The sequence below is a fragment of the Arachis hypogaea genome, chromosome 8 (assembly GCF_003086295.3).
Source record: "Arachis hypogaea cultivar Tifrunner chromosome 8, arahy.Tifrunner.gnm2.J5K5, whole genome shotgun sequence".
Classification (NCBI taxonomy): domain Eukaryota; kingdom Viridiplantae; phylum Streptophyta; class Magnoliopsida; order Fabales; family Fabaceae; genus Arachis; species Arachis hypogaea.
In genome coordinates this window covers 29,835,168-29,859,019 of record NC_092043.1, presented here as the reverse complement: position 1 = coordinate 29,859,019, position 23,852 = coordinate 29,835,168, and the positions used below count along the sequence as shown (strand labels likewise).

Genomic DNA, 23,852 nt, shown 5'->3' with positions numbered 1-23,852 from the left:
AAACATCATAAATTTTAATTATAAATTATTATTTATAAATTTAATTTTGACATATTAATAGTATAAAATAGTTTTATAAGTGTATCCTATTACATAATATTATATCAGTAAAAATAACTATTTTTCATATTAAACCATGTAAATAGTTATCCAATAAAATGATTACACTATCAATACATCAAAATTAAACTCAATAAAAATATTATAATTAAAGAGTTGATATTTGTTTATTTAACAAAGAGAATAACACTTTTTAATTAAAGAAAAATATTTAAGAATAATTTGAAGTTAAAGGGATAAAATTTAAGTAATAGAATAAATTGATTATATTTATTTTTTAAATGTGTTCATTAATTTATCATTTTATTAGTTAAATTTCTGTGATAATAATAAAATTGAGATAATTGGAATAGTAGATTTTCTTTAATAAATAATCTATTAGTTTTGGTATACCTCTTTCTTTTAAAAAAAAAAAGAAAACTCATACAACAACTTAGAATATTCAACTATCCAAACTTCGATATGTGTGAAATGTAAATGAAAACTTCTTCTGATTGAAAGACTAATGTGAATAGCTTTTCAAACAAAGATTTTGTTCCTATGTAGCAGCATGAAATTTTTAAAATACTAATAAAAAAAATCAAAACGTTTAACACTTAGCATAGATTAAATTCTTCGGAAATAAAAAAATTAATAAAATAAAAAAGTAAAAATGTGTTCATCTTTAAATCAAGATAATAAAATTTCATTCGATAAAAAGTATAAATTTGATAAATGTCTTATTTTATTATTTTACTAATCCTCCTCGCTCTCTATAAGAATTTGTTCCAATTAGCATAGCTCGCTCGTACCGTTCCATTAGTGCGCGTAACAACATTCGACAGGTTATTAATAGAATTTCAGAGCTGTCAAGCTTAATAAAATTTTTGTTCACAGCTATGCTGGCCCCTCCCGCTATGTCTTTATTTATTATGTTGTTACCTTATGATGTAAAGCCATGTCTTGACTTTAATTAGTCCTTAATTAAGTGCCAATAGTATATATAAATAAAATAAATTAAGCAACATAAAGGGCAATAAAATACCCAAAAAAGGGAGTTAACCCTAAAATGGTTCTGAGATTAGCGTCGTGCACTAAAATCGTCCCTAAAATTTTAATTACGTCTCTGAAATTTAAAAAAGTGCAACATATTAATCCCGGACTCATTTTCCATTAACGACATGATGACATGGCATGATGACGTGGACTGTAAGTGACACGTGTCACTTCATTATTTAGCCACGTGTCACTGTTATTTGGCCATGTGTCCATTTGTGTCACGTGTCGCAACAGTATTCGTTAACGTGTCATCCATTATGTCATCGTTGTATATGCACCAAATTAGTCCTTCACTTTGCATTAAATAACTAATTTTAGTCCCTGAAATTGAATGTTGTACATCAAACTAATCCCTTAACCAGTTTTTTCTCATTTTTTTCTTTAAATTCAAAATTCTCAATATTTTTTAATACATTAATTTCAATTCTATTTTTTCACATGTTCTTCAAATAAAAGTATTTTTATAAAATATTTTTTCTCTTGCAAATATCCTAATTGCCGACTTAGAGTTGACGTGAAGGCATTTCAAGCTTCTCTCATTACCATCTCCGACCTCTTTCGTCTAGACTGCAGAGTTCAAAGATGGTAATGAGGGTGCTTGAAGTGCCTTCAATCTAACTCATTTACACATAACGAAAATATGTATTTCATAAGAAAAAAATATTTATTTTAATTATTAATTTCTTGTTAAAAACACATGTTTTTTATGAAAAAATGTGTCTAATCAATCATATACTTATTTTTTTATAATATCATACTTATATATTACAAAATTTACCGATATTAAATTATTAAAAAAATTATATAATTAAAACTAAAATCTTAAACATTTTTATGAAAGCACTTGTATTTAAACGATATATGAAAAAATAGAATTGAAATTAGTGTATCCAAGATATTAAAATTTTAAATTAAAAAAAATGAGAAAAAAATTGGTAAAAGGACTAGTTTGATGTACGACATTCAATTTCAAGGACTAAAATGAGTTACTTAATGCAAAGTGATGGACTAATTTGGTGCATATACAATGATGACATAATGAATAACACGTGGACGAATACTATTGTGACACGTGGCACAAACAAACACGTGGCCAAATAACATTGTGACACGTGGCACAACCATCCACGTCAGCACGACACATGTCACTGGTCACCACATCATCATACCATTACACGTGGCCAAATCATGAAGTGACACGTGTCACTTACAGTCCACGTCATCATGCTATGTCATCACGTCGTTAATGGAAAATAGGTCAGGGACTAATATGGTGCATTTTTTTCAATCTTAGGGACGTAATTGGTGCAATTAGAATCTCAAAAACGATTTTAGTATATGACGGTAATCTAAGGGACCATTTTAGGGTTTAACTCCAAAAAAATAGTTTGGATAAAAAAAAAAAGGGAGGGGGGGGGGGGGGGGCAATTTTAAAACTTGGACTAGAAAACACCAGTGTTTGATTGTGTGTGTGTGTTCAATTATTGAATTGAACAAGAAAGCAACTTCTATGATCAAAATTCTTTCAGTCCACTAAAATCGCAATATATACTGCACACGATTCCACTATATATATGAACAATAATGGTCATATGAAACTATATATATGCTGCATTAATGTTATATTGTTATTAACCATCAACTAGTTTTCTCCTAAAAGTATGTAACTGAGCACTGAGCTAACAAAATGGAATTCTTAACAAAATAAAAAGAAACAAAAGGACTTAGTGGCCTAAATGATTGTAAACCAATCTTACATTTTCCATACTTAGATTGATAACCTAGACATATGAATTTGATAACCCTAGACCATGCCCAATTTTGTGAACTATGAAGCACGTGAACAAAAAAAGGGTTTAGCTAACATGTGCCCTTACAAATTAAAAAAATCTTTATAGAAAATTATGCAAAATTTAAATTCTCAATATATTTGTTGTGCATTTATTGAAGTAAAGCATAAAATTTTCTATTACTAAGGACACAAATTAGCTAATCCTTTTTAATTTTTAGCCAACCTTAGATGAAAGGCAAAAAAAGGTGCAAATGTTAAGTATAGATAATTATGGTTAAGGGGTCACTCAATGTACACCACTCCATTTGGCCCATTCTACAAACTGCATACCACCAATGATGTTGTTAATAAATCTCACAATGAAAGAGAAGAACTTTGCAATGTTTGGGTTTTTTCCAATAACAGATGCTTCAAAAAGGAGTTCCAATCCATTAATGATTTGATAACGAGTGTTAGATGACACAGCTGCAAAGATCCCTGGTAAAAAGAGAGCAAAATAACTAACCAATAGTTAAGCAGACTAAATAACATTATATAGGTTGTGTTTTGTAAGTGTTTTATACGCAATAGAGACACAAAACACACAAACACAATATAAGATTTTCTTTTTCTTTTTCAATATAAGTTTGTATTATGAGTGTTTTTATATTTTTGTTATGAAATCGTTAATAATTAATTCAAAGGTGGTGAACACAAATGCAAGAAATGGGAAAATCTTTACCAAAACAAAAAAGGGTCAAAGTATTATGGTTTTATTTGGCTTATGATCCCCTTGGTCTACCAAATCGATAATAACCAAAGGTTATGTTGAATCATACCATCTTGCTAGCAACTAGCAAGCTAAACAAAATATAAATATTTCTATGAAAATAAAACTGAAACAACAGCTTCTCATAATAAATGAATAAAAGAGGTTGGAAAGTGGAAACAACACTAATATGAAGCTCTATTTAGTTTTTCAATTGCCATTTTGGAATTATGATATGTACTTATCTTTTCCATCTCTTCATCAACTGAATAAAACACACCAATCAAAAACTCAAATTCACAAAATTAAGAGAGAGCAATACATACCCCAAAGAACAGCAGTTTTCTTGAGACAGGGCTTGTGTCTGTTCCAATGCAAATAAAAATAATACATCACTGCTTTATATAGGTAAACGGAAACAAAAATATAATAATAATACAACAATAAAAGCAATCATATTTGATTATTTCTATAAATTCTGTGACAAGAATTCAAAAGATTTAATATATAAGATATCAGGGTAAGCATATTTACATATGTATACCTTTTGGAATTCATCATTATAACATTTAAAAATCCTTGACCAATAAGAGCACTTAAAAAGGCCATGATTCCTTGCAATGCACCCTGAACAGAAAATGTGTCAAAAGAAATAAACTGCTACTACAAACAAAATTACAGTATAAAAAGTTTTTTCCCCTCCAAAAATGTAAGGCACCTTGATGAAGTATGTGGCAATGCGCTGCTTCAGAGTGAATTTACATCCTGGCCTTTCAGCTTCGAATACACTGCATTCGAGTAGAAATTTGGTATCATAACATTATCAACAATGGGATTCACATTCAGCTAGATCTCTAACAAGTACACAAATTAATGGTGCACATTAGACACTTGAATTTAGTTCATGAAATTACTGTTATTCAAATGTATGTCATGTCACGTTAAATCATATCAACATTTAGCATGAAATATATGTGGTGTTAATGGCGTGTTATGTTATTGATTTACAGCACATGGGATACCACATTATTAATCATCCCTTGACATGTGATGTTATACAATATTTAACAAAATAGAAACATGTCACGAAATCAATCTGTTCAAGTTAGTAGAAAATAACTTTGACTTATCTAATGATCTTAAACGATTAATTAATACTGCACATGCATATATAGAAGTAGAGAAAATTCTTAAACAAACTTACAAACCAATCATCTTATATTTATAAAGTAGACACTCTTCTGAGTAGAGAGAATATAATAACCTGCCAGGAAGAGATGCAATAGTATGCTGAATGCCTCCAAGCAAACCTTGGGAGTCATAAGAATAGTTTCCAAATCTAGCTATGGGTGATAAATTGGTCACCACAATAACCAGAGGTATAATTCCAACCACAATATCACCAATGACCAGATGAATCTCATTCCAGAAATCCTCACGTCTTTGGAGATATTCCGCAACCAAAGTACATAAGATGTCTATAAAAACCTGCACACATTAACATGAGTTCTTAAGTTCAAATTTTACAAGAAGTGCTATATGGCCAAGTTCTTGACACTTCAAAACATAATACAGAGGTCTATAGTTCAAATTTTATGAGAAATGCTATATAGCCGAAGTTATCAACACAAGATCTTAAGTTCAAATCTTATGAGAATGAAATTCTCAACGCCTCAAAACACATAGATATAGAATCAACCACGGAACGATTCAAAGTAAGATCTAAATCATTAAAGCCGGTAAAAAAATTGGTAGGAACATATGAAGTAATTATTTCGTGCGAAAAAATAAAAATGGAAATGGAAATGGAAATTAAACCTCTGTTCCAAGTTTAAATAGAAAAGAAGGATCAGCTAACATTCTGGTTCTAAGCATAGGAATGTGCTTCATAAGAAACGACATTACCAGATTCGAATCCTGCAACCATAGCACAAGAGATTTCAGCTTAACCATTATTGAATTTTGAATAACAATAATAAAGAAGATCGAAGAATGATGACCTGTAGTTGGAAGTAACGATGAAGGAAGAGTTGGCGAATGCCGGTGATCTTGGCGGCGTCCACCATATCCAGAGGAAGCTGGACACCACGAGCATTGCATTCCTTCATAACCGCTTCGAAATTCAACAACAATGCAGCGCCGGTGTCGCTGGTGCATCGGATCCTGAAAGTGCGATCACGATGATGGAGAACGGGGAGTAATGTAGTTCTTTGTTTCAAATAAGAGGCTTTGAATGTGTAGTTCCTGTTGTTATAGTAATGAGAGTTGGAGAGAGCGAAGGGTGAAGAAAGTGCCGCCATTGCCATGTTTTCGAGTCGTTGCTGCCGTCACGCTGACGGACGGGACGACCGCACACAAACTTACTTTCCTTTTTTTTTAATAATTTTTTTTCTTTCAAAATGATCTCAACCTCTGTACTGTATAATATATACCTTAATATATATATTTTTTAATTAAAATCCTTCTATTCTTTTTATTTTTTTCAACAATATCATAATCTTACAAAAAATAAACAACCGTTGTATGTTTTATTTTTAACTGAATTCTTTAATATAAACAGAATAAACAGAAAATTAGGAAAGTTCATTGCACAAAGCTGGGTCAAAGCTTCAGGAGAAAAAAACTGTAATAAGTATTTAATCATTTAATGTATTTATTTAGGTGAGTTCTTTCGTTTTCGTAGTATGATTTTAAATGGCTACGAATAATTATGTGTTGATTGGCAAATAACCTTTTAACATGTGGCATGTATGGTAACCTATAAAACAGTGTACTAAGGAAGGAATGTGGAACACGACAAACATCAATGGTGTTTGCTACGGTATGATGATAAATTAATACGTGTCGATACGTTTAAGATATGGACAAATAACAATAAAACATGTGGAATTTATTTTCCACATCAGCATTTAATTTTTTCTTTTTTAAATATATAGTATATCACATTTTTACTAAAACACCCTTTTAATTAAATAAAAATAAAAAATATTTATTTATTTAATTTTATAAAAAGACTTAAACATCCTTCCTTTATTTGATTAGACAAAAATACCCTTTGAATACTTCTATCTTAACAGCTACTCCCCAAATCAATAAAGGAAATTGAAACAGAAACCCTAGCTTCTCCACCACCGCCGCAAGGACTGCCGCCGTCCGTCGCTCTAAGGCACTACCATCGTCGTCTGGTCGTCCGTGTTTCTTCCTCCTTCAAGAATCGCAGCTTCTTCTTCCTCGACCTCGGCGCGTCAGTTCCTGGTATTCATCTGCTCCATCGCGCTCCTGCCGCCGTCCGTCGGGCGCTCAGTCACCATCGTCTTCGTCTGGTCGTCGCAAATTCTTCCAACCCACCACCGTCTTCTGAGTTGTGTTCGTCGCCTGGCCTCTGTCTCCGTCACGATTCTGCCCCCCTCTTCTCAGACTGCTCAGAAGAAAAACCCATCTCCATTCCAGTTTCCTTCCTTCGAGTTCAAAGAGCAGAAGCTCAACCAAGAAAAAAACCTTAGAGTTCGACGGTCAGTTCACTACTAACTTCTTCTGCGTTTTTTATTTATGCCATGGTCAATGATTATTTGATTACTGAATATTTGAATGTTTTGTGTTTTAATTTTTTATTGAATGATTATTTGATTACTAATGAAGAGTGAAACAAATTGATTGATTAATTATCATTAATGCAGGGAGTGATTAGTGAAGAAAAAGTGGATTCATTCAATGTGCCTTTGATATACCCTTCTGTTAAGGCTGTGAAGGAAATTCTTAGAGGATGTGATGAATGTTTCAGCATTGAGTGGATGGAAATATTGGAATTCAAGAACATGGTGTCATTGCCAATTGGGCAAATATTTGTTTCATGGTTCAGAGCTGCGCTGCAAGGGACGATTGAGAAACACTTTGGAGCAAAAATAGTTGATAAGCTTTTCGAACGCTTTGCCGAGAAAGTTAAAGAATTTCCAGACATCATGAACACAGATAAACTAAAACTTGATGTGCTGTTTGTTCTTCTCAGGAGAAAGAACAAGGCAAGGCCATAGGCTGTGTTATTCAATGTGAACATCATCAGGTTTAATTAGTAAATGGGGATATAATAAAGAGTTGGTTCCATTCTTGTACTACTAATTATCTTAAACTGGATATTAATGCTATATTTGAATTTTGCTTAAATATCTAATGGTTTATTAGAGGTTCAAAATTTGTATTAAGTCAATAACAGATCAGAGTGGCTAACGATGTTTACTTGCAGTTTTCAACTTCCAACTCTCCGGTGCCGTTAAATATATGTCACAAAATGTACAAAACGTAGATGATACATGATGGAAATATATGGTCCAGAGGCTTCTGGGAAAACAACTCTTGCTTTACATGTGATTTCAGAGGCACAGGAGCAAGGAGGTTATCTATAGATGCTAATTTTTGCCCCTGATGATAATGTCTATATTGTTTTTGGGGTTGTAATGTGACCATAACCCCTATAGTTGTCAACTTGTCAATATGTTATTGTCAATCACAAGAGGCATTTGCTTTAATCTCCCTCCCTTTGATTTTCTGTATACATTGTGATAATACAGTGGATGTATTCTTCTCTGTTGTAACACCGAATGAATGCCTATCCCAGTGTCAGTGTCTTGTAACTCAATTATGACTTGGAAGTGGCAAATCACTAGATAAATATCTCTACTTCCTCATTAATCACTGTTTCTGCACTGCAGCAACAATTTGTAGTTGCTAGCACCTAGCTAGTTTCCAGCTGTGAACAGGTTGTGTTCTGTTTTCCACTTCTCTTATCCTTTTGGCAGAGAGAGAAGTAAGAGGTATAATGTGTATAATTTAAATTTTGTACTACAAGTATCTTGGTGGGCTATATCAACATTTCAGGCTTAATTTATGCTATTTTGATCATAAAAATGAAGTTACCACAATTAATAACATCATAATACCGAAGATAAGTAAGAAGGGCTGTCTGTTTACTACTATGATGTATTTGTAAGGAATCTATGTTAAGGATTTTGTAGTTAGTTTATGCTTGCATTCATATCTTCATTTCATGCAGGCTACTGTGTATTTGTTGATGCTGAGCATGCTCTCAATAAGGCACTTGCAGAATCCATTGGTGTGAATACTGAAAACTTGTTGCTTTCACAACCAGATTGTGGTGAACAAGCACTTAGTCTTGTGGATACCTTAATCCGTAGTGGTTCAGTTGACGTAATTGTTGTTGACAGTGTAAGTATGCAGCTCCCTTTTGATTTAATTAATACTTTCCTTGGTTCCCATTGTAACTTGTGTAGGATTATATCGGTAGTAGTGGCTGCACTTAAGTCCTTATCTATTATAGGATTTGCCAAATCAGTATAAGAACTATAAAATTTTCACCAATAGAATGTGATTTTAGCCAGTATTATCATTTAGTTCTACTTAGTTATGGTAATAACTCAAAATAGCCTTCTTATAAAAAGATTCATCAGCACTAGAAATTTTTTGATTGATTCTGTTTTTATTCATGTTCAAAGATATATGCTTCTACTTGTATTATATAGCATTTCTGCTTTTGATTCTGATTTTAATTGAGTTCAAATGATCTGAGATTGGATATTTTTCTTATAGATCTATGTACTTATATAGTGATATTATTGCTAATTGTTAATGAATTGAACTTAACTTTTTTTCTTATTATACATCACAAAGATTATAATGAAGTCAAACTAATTTCCATTCTAAGATTCGAACTAGCCCTTCTTGAGCATTTCCTTTGGATGGTAAATGACTGGTTTTGTTTATCAGTTTATAAGAGTTTGGTGAAGCTAATCTGGTTTAAATTCTACTGATGTAATTCAACTTGTGAAATGCCTTTTATTCTGTAGCCTAAACCCCGTGCAGATTCCTGGGCAAGCTGATATTCGACAAGCAGAAGGCGGTCCGAACCCCGGTTCCATGAATTCATTCAGTTCTATGTTATTATGGATCTTAGGAGGTGCTTCATCTGAGGGTCTCAACTCGTTTTTTTCAATGTTCAGAGATGTTAGAGACCAGGGACAAGTTTTCGCTGAAACTCCTCACGATGAAAACCGTGAGAATCAGGATAATGACAGTAGAACATTAGATTTTGATCATAAGTACTTGTTAATACTTAATATAGGAATATTGTACGGCATATCATATAGGTGACTGAACTTTCTCTCTCTTTGGTCCAAATGAAAATAAAACTAACGAAAAAGAATGTGTATATAATGTATATGTATATTCTTTATAGCTTTTTTTTTCTTTCTTAAATATTGAAGGTTTGATGTCTGTTCTGTCTTCCTCAAAGCTAATAAGCTATAGGCGGATGGAATAGTTCCCCCAAGAAAGATAAAGAACTTATAAAGTAGGAGGAAAAAGATTCTCTAATATAAGGAAAATTTTTAAAATAATAAAATAAAAATTAATTATCATTTTCATTCAAGAATAATTAGATTTTTTATTTATTTTACCAACTTTTTATTTTAGAAGTTGAATGCAGAATAAAATGAAATTTACAGCGAAGTCTAGTAAGATATTCATAAAACAGTGGTTAACTGGTTATAGGTACTATATACACAAATATATGTAATTATCAGCTATTTCTTATGGAGAAATAATCCAATGCCAACATTGAGTCATGAATTGTATATCTATCATTAACAGAAAATTTGTGTCTTTAACTGATAGCAAATGCATTCATATCTGCATACAAAATATACAAATGTACAACTATGGTCATCATTAACAACAATTTTCTAGGATTCTAAAAGCTTCTTGCCGTTGTTCATCACTCAATTCTTTGGGGAAGTCAACTAGAAACTTGACATGGAGGTCACCTCTTTTCCCATCGTTTTTAAGGGTTGGCATGCCTTGACCTTCAATAACCTTTACATATCCAAGGTATACAACAGTATTCTCAAATGACAAAGTCAAGTTCTCCCCCTAATATAGGAATTGGTAAAGAGCACCCTGTGAGTGCATCTACTAGAGGAATCTCAATACATATTTCTAAGTCATTATTGCCTTCTCTTCTAAACAAATTGTGTTTCTTTTCTTCAATTATGAACACTATATCAGCAGGGAGGTATCCAGGTTTCTCATCACCCTTGCCTTCTCTTCTAAACAAATTGTGTTTCTTTTCTTCCATTAAGAATTAAACAATTCGTCAAAATTAACAACAACTAATATCAAATCACATACATCAAACCAAATTACCCTAATTACATCAGCTTCAGCAACTTTCTGCTGATGAGCAGACTAATACCCTCCTCGGATTCTTGTCCCTCTCGTCCGAACATTTGGTTCAGTAATGTTTCCGGAACACCAACACCATCATGTGTTATGCTGCAAAGATATAGAATGGCAAAGACTACCAAGAAATGGCTACAGTCATGTCATCCTCTGCCAACTACCAATTTAGAACTGAGAAGATCACAATATGGAACAGGTTTTTTGACCCTTTCTCTTCTTTTTCTTCTGCTTTGGAGGCTGGAGAACTACTTTGATGGCCGCATCAAAAACAGCCTTCACATTCTGTATTCAAAGGCAGATATCGTTAGGGACGTGATATTATCTAACCTTTGGAACTTTTATAGATGCAGAGAACATACATGTACCTGCTGTGTTTTTGAACTACATTCGATGTAAACTGGAGCACCGATAAGTTTTCTCAGTTTCTCACCCTTCAACAAAGAGAGAAAATAAGATCACTAATGTATAAAGTAAGCACATGGTCTCTCTTATGAACACCAACTGAAGGCTAAAAGGCAATGAAATAAGACACAAAACGATAGCAATGGATATTGGTAATGGAAGCAATGAAAGCTAGGAAGTACCTGCACTGTGGTGATAGGCACTGCACCAGGATGATCTTGAAAAAACTGCTTATCATCCCAAAGATCTACACAAGTCGCATATTGGTTGTCAAGAAATGCCCAAGCAAGTTAATAATGACATCTTTACAATGAAAGCATTAAATACGTATAATTAAGTTAGCACGATATATGAGAGAAGACAAATTCCAAAAGAAACTATATGAAAAATTGAGACCAGAGACAAAATTTTCAGAATAGAAATTCTACTTTTGTTATTGACTATCAGAAATGGAAATTCTAACGAGTCAATAAGAAAAGAACTTATGGAAACACCAGCTCCACCACGGCAAATTACTCATGTTAGGTAGTAGCAATCTTCTGTCACTTTAAACTTCCTAATACTCTTCATAAATCAAGGTTTTTTCAAGATTTATCAACAGCCATTTAGTTTTTAAAACAATCATTACATTAGCCTTTTAGTTAAACAAGGAGGTAAAGGGAAAAATTAAGAAAGCATTCCACGAAATGGTTTGGTATATCTGAATCAATTCTTGATTAAAGTCAGGAATTAGGTAACCTTCGAGGATGAACTTCCTTCTCTAAACCACTACTGAATAACAAGCAATCAAAGGGAAAAAAATAACAGCAATGACATTGGAATACAGAATCTATTCCCCAACTTTCTAATAATGAAAGAAACACAGTATGAGTAAAAGACAGCAATTAGTAATTCAGTAATTCAACAAAACAGCAAAACAAAACAAGACTCAAACTTTCATCAATTCAACAGAACAACACAAACCAGAAGCAGTTTCAGTAATTCAACAAAACAAACAAAACAGCAATTTCAGTAAAGTTACATACCTGACTCGGTGGCTCGGGCTCCATATCTGACTTGATACGGTGCTCTGTGTCCGCTGGGTGGTCCTGGGTGAGTGGCTGGTCCTGGCCTGCTGGGTGCGATTTGCGAGTTGCGAGGGACTGAGGATGGTGGTGGGTGCGACTTGCAAGGGTGGTGCCGACCTGCTGAGCGCTGGCTGTGTGCTGCAGTGCTGGGCTGCTCTGTCCGCGAGGAGGTCCTGGGTGGGAGCAGTGGAAGGGCTGCGCTGGGAGGAAGGTGGCGGTGGCTGCGAGGTGGTGGGAGGAGGTCTCTCACCGGCGATGGGAGTTGCAGAGAGCGAGGCTGTGAGACCTAGGGAGTAGGGAGAGAGGGGCTAGGGTTCGTTTGGGAGTGGGGCTTGGGGGAATGGCCGAATGGGGGTTACTGGTTTAGGTTTAGGTTTCGTTCATTTTTTGGGGGAGAGGGGGGGGGGGGGGGGGTTGTTTTGTTTTTTTTTTTTTTTGGTTTTTTACCTGACCGGTTTGGTTGGGGTTTTTATTATCAGAACCGAAAATCGAACCTAACCGAACTAAAAACAGCAAAATATGCTTTTTTCGGTTTTTCGGTTATCGGTTTGTTCAGTTTTCGGTTCGGTTGATCGGTTTAGTTAGGGACTAAGTCAGTGACACCAATTAAGTAATAAGATAAAATAAATAAAAATGGTAACAAATTCGTACCGAAAACACAGTTGGCAAATACCAGTGTGTTTGACATCCTATTTCTTTCTCCAAATGCTGCTACTACTTCCTCTCCCTTCTTTCTCCAAAAGGGGACCAAACCCAACCCTAAAAGGTAAAAACCCTATTAGAGCAGAATAGCAGCTAGGCATCCTCATCATTATCGGCGCCGTCATCGCATCTCCGCCAGCCGCAATCCCCACTACTCAAGCTCCTCTCCTCCTTCATTCAATTTTCATTCTTGAACCAAACATTGATTTTTCTTCCAATGCTTCTCAGCCTAGTGCAGCACTTTCTACTCCAACGAAACAAAAGAAAAACCAAGTGTTGCTGCAAAGTTGCACTGAGACATCATCTTCAAGCCATAAGAAGAAGCAGCCCCTTTCAAGATTTAGCGGCTCCCACGTTACAAATCTTGTTAGCCCCCCTGTGCTAAAGCAAGTGAAGAACAAGGGAATGCATGAGAAATACATCAATCCAACTATTTCCCCTCCTCCTTCATTCAATTTCTTTGAGTATTCTTGTTTTTCTGGGTTAATTTCTTTGATTGTTGATTGTTGTTAACAGGAAGAATTGTTGATTGTTGTTTTTGTTGAGTTAATTACTATTGCTTTTTTTTTCAAATATCGTCCTTTATTTAATTTTTTTCCTATATGAATAGGCAAAATATCTGGAAGATATGCTCAAGTATGACTCGTTCTATAAATACAACACTCCATTCAGGCCAAGGATACTTGATTTTGAATTTGTGGAAATGCTAGAAACAGGAGAACAAGCAAGGAATATCTGTATTTGTGTTTTTTTCTTTCAAATTTTTATCTGCATAAGCTAACCGCGTCTTATTTAACATAGTAATGATTGTGGGGTATGGGTGGCAACCTGGATGACAAACTACAGGAAGACGTATAGTTATACAGTAAATGTAATTTTTTTTTTGCTAAAAAAACAATGGTATTTCATTTGCGAATGTGTATGGTTTTGTTGGTAACCTAAAATATTTATATTTTTCAGGTTAATCATGGTACAAGGATGCGACTTGCGTTGGATTTGATTCTAAGGCCCCATAACTTGATGCTGCGTAATTTCATTGAATCTGCTACCAGGAATTACAATAAGTATAAACAAAAGGAGTCAAACAAAAATTAAATAATTGTAATTGTCATGTAGTCATGTTTAGATTATATTAACTACTAAGACTTGTTATTTTCATCTCTTTTACTTAAAAAATTATTATGCACTATATTTTTTATGGACTCTTGTTGAAAATTAATATTTATGTCTTTCGTTCGATTATAGTTGAATTTAGGTGAAGCTTAATTTTCACTCTAGCATTTTGATTCCTTGAACCACTTCTGTGTTGTAAGCTTAATTGAAAATTTGATACTAAAATATATTAAGCATTTTAAAATAAAAACAACATGAGAGAATTGTTATAATCTATCTTCTGAAAATCGGTTGGAACCGGCCGGTTGAACCGATTGAACCATGAACCGCTACAAAAAACAACTCAGACAAATGTTAAAACCTCCAATCTCAAAAACCGCAATTGAACTGTCGAACCGGCCAAGAACTGGTCGGTCGAACCGAACTGTCACCTGGCCGAATTTTTAGAATAAGGGAAAAACGCCAAGTTCTGAAAATAGTTCGAACTGACTGGTCGAACCGATCAAATCATGAACCGAAAGAAAAAGCAGTTCGGACCAAGATTCTGAAAACCTGTTCGAACCGGTTGGTCGAACCGTGTACCGGTATAAAAAAAGAATCGGTCATATATCAAAACCGAAAGATTCAGAAACCGTTGTTGGACCGTCGAACCGGTCGAGAACCGGTCGGTCGAACCGAACCGGGACCCAACCGGTTTTCTAAAATTTGCTCAAATTGGTGCCGTTGGTTAGAGGAACCCTAACCAGTAACCAAAACGCGCAGCACCTTCTTGGCCCCTCCTCTCTCACAGTCTCACTCAGCCACTCTCCTCCTTCCTCTCACCGAGCTCCTCCTCACTCCCTCACTTCCCTCTCTTCCCTCTCTTCCCTCTCTCTGGCCTCTGAACGAACACACTAAAGAACGCAGAGAAGACAGAAGAGAACTCGAACGCAGCTTGGAGGAAGCACCGAAACAGCCATCTCTCGTCGCCGTTCCTCAACGTCCAGCCACCGCCGCTGCAACAGCTTCGGCGCAACGTCGCCCTTGTTCGCCACGCATCCGCCTCCTTTTTAGCCAAGCTTCTGCGTCTGTTTTTTGGCCAACCCTTGTTCTGCCCTTTTTGGCGAACCCTTGTTCGAGCTGCTTAGCCCTCTGTTCAGTCCTCTACGCCGCGTGTTCGAGCCTCTGTTCAGCCTCTGTTCCGCGGCCTTTCAGCCATCGTTCCGCCATTTTCTGTCCATTCAGCCATCTCCGTCGCGATTTAAAGCTCCTCCCTTTCCCTGTACTGTTTGAATTTCAGAACTGCTCCATCCTAGGGTGATTTCAAAAGGCTCTTTTTAATAATTCAACTTACATCAACATAATTAAAACAGCAAAACAAAAACATATTAAAAAAACCAAAAATCAAAACTGTTCTTCATCTGTGTTAAACATATTAAAAAAATAAAAAATCAAAATTGTTCTTCATCTAGGCTTAGAAACCTTCGTCGTTCTAGATTAGAAACCTTCATCGTTCATGCCTCTAAAAGTTTCGATCTTCTTCATCTTCTTCTCTTCTCTTCCTATCAAAACTGTTTCAAAAGGCTCTTTTTAATAATTCAACTTACAGTTTTTCTAGGTCTTCCTTTACATCTAATTTTTTATTCTCATCTATCTGGTTCACTCTCCTTACCAGGGCCTCTATCGGTTTCCTTTGTTCAACAGAGGAATCTACAAGCTGAGATTCCACTATCTACTCAACAATAGGGGCAACCGCAAGTGTTTTCAGGTGCACTCATACCTAATTCTATCTCTTCTAGTATGGCCACCCTAAAAATTACCCCTCAACTAGTTTAGCCTATCTGAATAATGAACATATCTTTAAGTGAGTCATGTTCCTAAAGGTGTTAAGAAAAGTTAGGTGTATCTGATCACTCTTGTTGCTTTCTTGATTTTATTTATTCATGTTCCTTGTTTTAAACTTCAATGAACTCAGAACTTTGAATACCAAAATGTCGAGATGGGACATCAAAAAGAAACTCCATCTATCAAATTACCATGCATCAACCAACAAGTGGGGGAAAAAATTTCTGTTGAAACATTATAAACCTGTGGGGAAGAAGGAAGCATGTAGAGGCTATTATCAGGACACCGACAAAAGGTAGACACTTCCTTCTTGATAAGATCTTTTGCACTATTTGAAGTCTCAACAACAGCAGCACATGCTGGAATCATAGTGCTTGCAGCATACTCCCTAGCAGTTAATGGTTGCTGACCCCAAAACAATGCAGCATCCTGCAATATGTGATTAACAAGGGGGTAAAATAAAAATTCAAAGAACTATCTTTCCCTAAAATATAGAAACGGGGAAAAATATACACTGCAAAAAGACAATGTGTCAGAAGCAAGGGATATGAATTCCATGCCAAGTACCAACACTGTACATAAACTTCGCTAATATCGATCATCTCAACAGTCAATGCAAATATTGGCCAATTAAGTTGGAAAAAGTGATCATCTTAGGATTCTAACAAGGTAACAGCACCACCCAAGGATGAACAATAAAGATACCAGAGTTTCACTTATACAGGAAAGATGGAAATAGTGGAATCTTACCTTATTTGCATTAAGTAATGCTGTATATATAATCTCAAGTTCTGATCTTCGAGCATCGAACTCTTCAATCTTTTTCCACTTTTTTTTCAGAGAATCTTCAGCTTCCTTCCTCTCAGCGCACAACTTATTCAGGCGTTGTATTTCAGACGTCAGGGTATTTAGGCTTGCCTTTAAACCAGCAACTTCTCTTTCCTTGGCCCAAACATCAAGCTGAAAACAGGAACCATATAAAGAAATGGAATATTTAAATGCTTAAATTCCTAAATTAAATAGGAAAATCTAATCAGTTAATGAAAATGGGATCCTAAATAATTTAAATGAAAATGCAATAACCAAGGATTCAATCAAACCTGAAACATATAAGGTGGTAAATTCTTATTTCTCCTGCTTTAAATGGAGAATATAGAATTGAACATTTTTGCTAAACCCAATTTAAGTCATAATAACCACAACAATAAATACTAGATGAGTGATGTAGTATCTAAAAAATATTCCTAAACATTCTCCAAAATAATAAATTAAAGTAAAAATACATATGTTAAATGTCTTGAAAACTTAAAAAGCAATCAATTCTTCCCTAATTACAAAGATATTTAGGAGGGGGTGTGAGGGCGTCTTGCGCGTGCGCGCACATGATACTTTGTAACACTTTCTATCTAGGTAAAAATGTAACTAATGGACTTTATGTTTTGAAGAGAAGACCTCAAGTTGCCTAAGACTTCCAACATTCTGAGACGTGCTTCCAATACCAATTGAGCGTGATGGAACATCAGTGCCACCATACAGACGTTTCATAAGTTTCTCGGACAAGTCCTTTGCCTCAGCAGCCTTGTTTAATGCATCTTCGGTAGCCAAAAATTGCTGAACATGAGCTTTCTGTAAACAGAGATAGAACACTAGCTAAGTAATTCCCCTTATGAAGTTAAGTTGTGCAGTTCAAGGCAGAATATAGACCTGTCTCTCAAGAAGCTGATTTTGACTTCCTCCTGGAGGCACATCAACTCCAATCTTTCCATTGCCATAAAGTTGATACTGTAAAGGAGAGCTCCCATCAGAAGTGGAAACATCCATCACTATGTTATTCTCATATTTGTACCTGATTGAAGGATTCAAGTTTGAATTTATAACAGCTATACAAGAAAATGCCATAGCCGAGCGAAATGTTGAAGGTAGTACTATATGAATGTTCAATCCAGAACAAGTTCACAAATTAACTAACAACAATTATTCAATAATTGTTATAAAAAAATAACTAGAAGCTAGAAGCCCTAGAACAGAACAAAGCCCTAGATCCTGAGCAAAAGGGGGACAAGGGCACACCGAAGGGATGACAGGTGGAATAGAGATAGCGCGGGCGACGATAGAACAGAGCTGCTCGACGGAAAAAGGAGGCGAGCCCGGCGACGATGGAACCGAGCTGCGCGATGGTGCTTTCAAAGCTGAAACAGTAGCTGCACGATGGTGGAACAGAGCTGCACGATACCGACGGTGGCTTCGAAGCTCGTTTCGGCGACGGCGGCGGGAGATGGACGGAGGTGAGGGAGTGAGATCGATGACGGAGAAAGGAAGGAGGAGCTCGAGGGTGATGGGAGGGATGGGTTCGCGTTTAGTCGTCGTGTGGAGCCAAGGTTGCTGGGTTGGGTAATTGGCTAGGGCATCCCAGCAAAACGATGGAGATTGAAACTTTCGGCGGCGGGAATGAGAAGGTTTCTGAATCAGATGAAGAACAATTTTAATTTTTTGTTTTTTTAATATGTTTAACACAGAAAAAGAATAATTTTGATTCTTTATTTTTTTAATATGTTTTTGTTTTATTGTTTTAATTATTTGAAACAATAAAATTAGGATTAATTAAATTCTAAAATTTGATTAATTTAAAAGGATATTTTTGTCTAATCAAATAAAGAAAGGATGTTTAAGTCTTTTTATAAAATTAAATAAATAAATATTTTTTATTTTTATTTAATTAAAAGGGTGTTTTAGTAAAAGTGGTGATATACTATATATTTAAAAAAGAAAAAATTAAATGCTGATGTGGAAAATAAATTCCACATGTCTTATTGTTATTTGTCCATATCTTAAACGTATCAGTACGTATTAATTTATCATCGTACCGTAGCAAACACCAACATTAATTACAGCGACAAATATAAAAAGGAGAAATATATGGTAAAGATGTTGTTTTAAAGATGTGTTTATGTGGCAAAATATAAACCACACATTCTAAAATCACACTTTTAACTTAAAACCGTAACTATTCACAAAGAAAAGTGTCACCTAATGGAAAAAAGTAAATTAGAAGATTTAAGAGAAGAAATAATTAAATTATCAAAACTAATAGATCAAAAATTAATAATTTTAACCAATGTTAATTGTAATGACACTGAATTCTTAAAATCAATACAAAATGATTTTTCTCAAAATCTTTATTTTACTATAAGTTTTATTGAAGGACTTCAAAAACCTGAAAAAACTTATTTTTCACATGGAATTTCTAAAAAATGCTACCATGGAAATGATTCCCCACATCTTCATCATACTTTTAACCCACAATTAAATTCTATAGTAGATATGCTTGAAGAAATATTAGTATCTATAAAATTTCAAAGAAATAAGAAAAAAAAGAATCCCAAAGAAGAAAAAATTCAAAATATAATCAACATAACAGACTTAAAAGTAAAACCACCATTGAAATTATGAATATTGAAGAAAAATTAGAAGAAGTCACAATGCTTTTTAAACAATTAAAAATGGCTCAATAAAATAATATTATGGAACATGGCTTTCAAATAGAAGAAGAATTAGTAAATGCTGAAAATATAGAAAATGAAGAACACATTCTAGATTATTCAAGTGACGAAGAACCAGCAATTCCAATACAAGTAAAAAATGAAGCTGGAACATCTAAGGATAATCAATCTCAATTTAAATGGGAAACAGGTTTTGATAATTATGCTTTTAAAAAAGGATTTATAAATAAAGATTCAAAATATACAAAAATACCATCAAAATACGTTCCTAAAATCCAGGAAATGAAAGGAGAAAGAATACTCGATTTAGACTGCAAAAAGAACAAAAAAGAAATTTTTGAAAACTAGTTGAATTCCTTCTTATTAGAAGCCTTTACTAATCCAAAACTTAGTGAATTGTCTGGAAGAGACATTTGGAATTACATAGGATTTCATACTAAAGGAACTATAAGAGATTATATGACATCAATAGAAAACCAAATAATAGAAGAATTAGAAACAAAAACAACAGCTTATGATAAGATATTATATATAATGATGATTCTATATAAAGAATTTTTTGGAAAAAATATTATAGATCATAGACAAGAAGTCCATAATAAAGAATATCAAGAAGCAAAAAACCATTTAGCTAATATTCAGATATATGATTTATGTAATGTGGAGTCTTATATATGTGAATATAGAATACATTATTACAAATTAAAAGAAGAAGACAAAAATCATTATCTCAGTATGTATATAACAAAACTTCCATATCCTGCTAATGAATTTATAATGGGAAGATTTATAAGAGAAATAAATAGAGGAACAATTGAAAATAATTTTGGTGGAGCAACCTCTGCAATAAGAGAGGAAATAAAAGAACGTTGTATGCAAGAAGCAACTCAAAAAAGATTTGCAAATATAATTAGAATTTGCTGTCAGGATAATGAAGAGATACCTCAAAAATATGGTCTTAATAAAAATTTTCAAAGAAAAAGAAAATATCAATTTAGAAGAAGAAAATACTATCCAAACTGGAGAAAAAAGAGATATTTTAGGAAAGAAAATAACAATAAAAACAAAAGACAAAGAAATAACTATTGCCCGAATAAAAAAGAAAATTGTAAATGTTGGTATTGCCAAGAAGAAGGACACTACGCAAATGAATGCCCGAAAAAGAAAGATAAAAAGGATCTTACTAAACAAATAGAAATTGCTAAGTCTTGTTTCATGGAACCATTAGAAGAATCTGATGATAACTTAGACATATTTTTGAATATGTCTCAGAAACAGACTCAGAGACTGAGTAATAATGCTACATTTATTACTATAAAAATAACAGAAAAATTTATAAATGCTTTCATAGATTCTGGAGCAACACAATGCTTTGCTAGTTCAAATATAAAACTTAATTGGAAAAAATTAAAGAAACCATTAAGAGTTAGAATAGCTGACAAATCAATACATAAAATTGACCAAAAAGCAGAGATGATTGAAATTTTTATTCAAAATTATAGGTTCATTGTTCCATCTATATATATGTTAGATTCTGGAATGGATTTTATCATAGGAAATAACTTTTTAAAACTATATCATCCATTCATTCAAGAATTAACATATATAGTTTTAAAATCTCTACACGATTCTTCAATAAATCAAAAATTGAAACGTATAAAAATACCAACTACTACTATAGATAAGATCTTAACATTTAAAATATTTTCTATATTAGAAACATGTTATTTAAATCTATACTTTCAGATAAATATTCCAAAAAATAATCTTGAAATAAAGATAGAAGAACTTTTGGATGAAATTTGTGCTGAAAATCCTTTAGATATTAAAAATACAAATAACGAATTAGTAAGTATTAAATTAAAAGATCCCACAAAAGAGATAAATGTTCCAAATAAAATTCCTTATTCTGCAAGAGATAGAGAAGAGTTCTCACTAGAATGTAAAGATCTTTTGGAAAAAGGAATTATAAGATTAAGTAAAAGTCTTCATGCGGCTCCAACTTTTTACGTGGAAAACAATAATGAAATTAAAAGGGGAAAACGAAGAATGGTAATAAACTATAAGAAAATGAATGAAACAACTATTGGTGATGCTCATAAACTTCCAAGAAAAGATTCTATTTTAGAAAAAATCAAAGGAGCAACTTGGTTTTCATCTCTTGATGCAAAATCAGGATATTGGCAACTTCGTTTAGACGAAGAAACAAAGAAATTAACTGCTTTTACTTGCCCAACAAAAGAATCAACAAGTGTGTTGCTCTATGAATGGAATGTATTACCATTCGGATTAAAACAAGCCCCAGGTATTTATCAAAGATTTATGGAAGAAAATCTAAAGGAGTTAAATGAATTTGTTTTAGTGTACATTGATGATATACTAATTTTTACCAAACAGGATAAAGAATATCATCTTCAAAAATTATTAATAGTTTTAGAAAGATGTAAAGAAAAAGGATTAGTTCTTAGCAAAAAGAAAGTAAGGATAGCAAAACAAGAAATAGAGTTTCTTGGATTAATTTTATCCACTCAAGGAAAGCTAAAACTTCAACCAAATGTTCTAGAAAAAGTAAATTTATTTCCTAATAAAATAGAAGATAGAAAACAATTACAAAGATTTTTAGGGTGTATAAATTATATTTCTGATCAAGGATTCTTAAAGAATATAACAGAATATACTAAAAGCTTATTTCAAAAAATAAATACTAAAAAAGAATGGAAATGGGATGAAAAAGATAGTATGCAAATTCAAAAAATTAAAGAATTATGTGAAAAACTTCCAGAACTTTATATTCCAGAAGAAAATGACTACTTAATAGTAGAAACAGATGCCTCAGACATAACCTGGTCAGGATGTCTAAAAGCTAAGAAAGCTATAAAAAGCTTGGAACAAGAAAAAGAATCACTAGATTCTAAATATCCCCCAAAGGAATTACTTTGCAGGTATATTTCAGGAACTTTTACTCCAACAGAACAGAGATATACCACTCATGAAAAGGAAACTCTGGCAGCAATTAAATCTCTTAAAGAAATGGAAAATTGATTTACTACCCAAGGAATTTACATTAAGGACAGATTCAAGTTACCTAACAGGTTTTATACGATATAATTTAAAAGTTGATTATAATCATGGACGATTGGTAAGATGGCAATTATTTTTGTTACAATATCCAATAAAAATTGAATATATTAAGGGTGACAAAAATGTTATTGCAGATACATTAACAAGAGAATGGAGTTCGTCTACAACGCATTAGATCAAGAAATTCAAAAATACGAACAAGAACTCGAAAAGTGCAAGCATTGTCAGCAAATAAGGATACAGATCCAATCCCTCAAGAAGGCCATCGAAGCAATGAAATCAACACAACAACCAAAACCATCAGAGTTCAGCCAGCTAAGCGTGGTGGACAAATCAGGTGAAGAAAAAATTCCAGAAAATAAAACAATTGCTGAAATTATCAAAAAATCCACCCAAGATAAAAAATATTATGTAATTTATAATGGCCCCATGAAAGGAGTATATGATGCCTGGAAAAAAGCAGCACCATTTACATATCAATCAAGGATAATTCATAAAGGAGGGTTTTTAACACTGGAAGAAGCAAAAGAATCCTTCAGGAAATATGAAACTCTTCATCCAGAGCAAACCCTAAAAAGAGCAGATAAAGCTCCAATTCAAACCCAGAGAACAGGGATAATAAGAAACATTCCTACAAGGGCTTTGAAATCAAGGAAAAGAAAAGGGTCTGTAGATCAAATCTCAGAGAAACCCTTAACATAGTCCTAAATTGGACTGAAGAAAAAAGGGCAATCTTGGAATATTATCCTATTGCCAAAGAATAGCTAACAAAGCTGGTTATATTTCCAGATGCTTCCCCATCTGACACCTATCAGTTTTTCTAGTATGGATTAATTGATACAATTTTAATTTTTAATGATTTAAAAATTATTAGTGAGTTTCCTGCAGGATTCGTTGATGCAGTAAAGAGATTTAAAAATATGATTGACAATGTAAATCCAAGGGATATATCCCTAAAATTTACGAATAGTCAACCTATTTTTAATGAAGAAGAAGAATGCTTGGTTCCAGCACATCAAGTAATCTTCATGTCCGTCTTCCCAGGAAAATTTCAACCAATTGATCAAGTTCAAGATTTAACAATCTACATTCATGAAGGAAGACTAGCCAGCACACTAGAATCTCAAAAGCAGAAATACTTTGCTTGTGTCCAGTAAAAGAAATGAAATTGAAGAAAGAGAGATGAGACTCTTAGTAGACTTTGAATCAGCATTCTACAACTTATCTGGACTCTTAGAAAAGCTCCCCGAAGGGATAAAGAGGAATCTCTGCTATTT

The 23,852-nt window shown here is 33.6% G+C and overlaps 3 protein-coding genes across 4 annotated transcripts; 1 reads left to right on the top strand and 2 right to left on the bottom strand.

The window, feature by feature from the left end:
• Window positions 1-2,683: 2,683 nt before the first annotated feature.
• LOC112706861 (protein RETICULATA-RELATED 1, chloroplastic) lies at window positions 2,684-6,034 on the bottom strand. The gene is made up of 7 exons (XM_025758381.2): window positions 5,639-6,034; window positions 5,457-5,555; window positions 4,903-5,126; window positions 4,357-4,426; window positions 4,183-4,265; window positions 3,965-4,002; window positions 2,684-3,367 (listed from the first exon to the last, which is right to left on the bottom strand). Exons 1-7 carry the CDS (start codon window positions 5,942-5,944, stop codon window positions 3,177-3,179), a joined length of 1,011 nt encoding a protein of 336 aa, XP_025614166.1. The 5' UTR covers window positions 5,945-6,034; the 3' UTR covers window positions 2,684-3,176.
• Window positions 6,035-6,724: 690 nt separating this feature from the next.
• LOC112706860 (DNA repair protein recA homolog 3, mitochondrial) lies at window positions 6,725-9,884 on the top strand. Of its 2 annotated transcripts, XM_025758379.3 has the most exons (5): window positions 6,725-7,150; window positions 7,316-7,657; window positions 7,879-8,027; window positions 8,686-8,858; window positions 9,497-9,884. In XM_025758379.3, the coding sequence occupies exons 3-5, from the start codon at window positions 7,946-7,948 to the stop codon at window positions 9,527-9,529; spliced, it is 288 nt and encodes a 95-aa protein (XP_025614164.1). In that variant the 5' UTR covers window positions 6,725-7,150; window positions 7,316-7,657; window positions 7,879-7,945; the 3' UTR covers window positions 9,530-9,884. The 2 variants fall into 2 exon arrangements, with proteins under 2 accessions (XP_025614164.1, XP_025614165.1); XM_025758380.2 differs by lacking the exon at window positions 7,316-7,657 and having other exon boundaries at window positions 7,027-7,150.
• A 3,163-nt stretch (window positions 9,885-13,047) lies between these two features.
• Window positions 13,048-18,876, bottom strand: LOC112705206 (AUGMIN subunit 5). Its single transcript, XM_029288724.2, has 7 exons — window positions 18,859-18,876; window positions 18,065-18,454; window positions 17,699-17,776; window positions 17,447-17,620; window positions 16,745-16,954; window positions 16,238-16,423; window positions 13,048-15,461 (listed from the first exon to the last, which is right to left on the bottom strand). Exons 1-7 carry the CDS (start codon window positions 18,874-18,876, stop codon window positions 15,411-15,413), a joined length of 1,107 nt encoding a protein of 368 aa, XP_029144557.1. The 3' UTR covers window positions 13,048-15,410.
• Window positions 18,877-23,852: the final 4,976 nt, after the last annotated feature.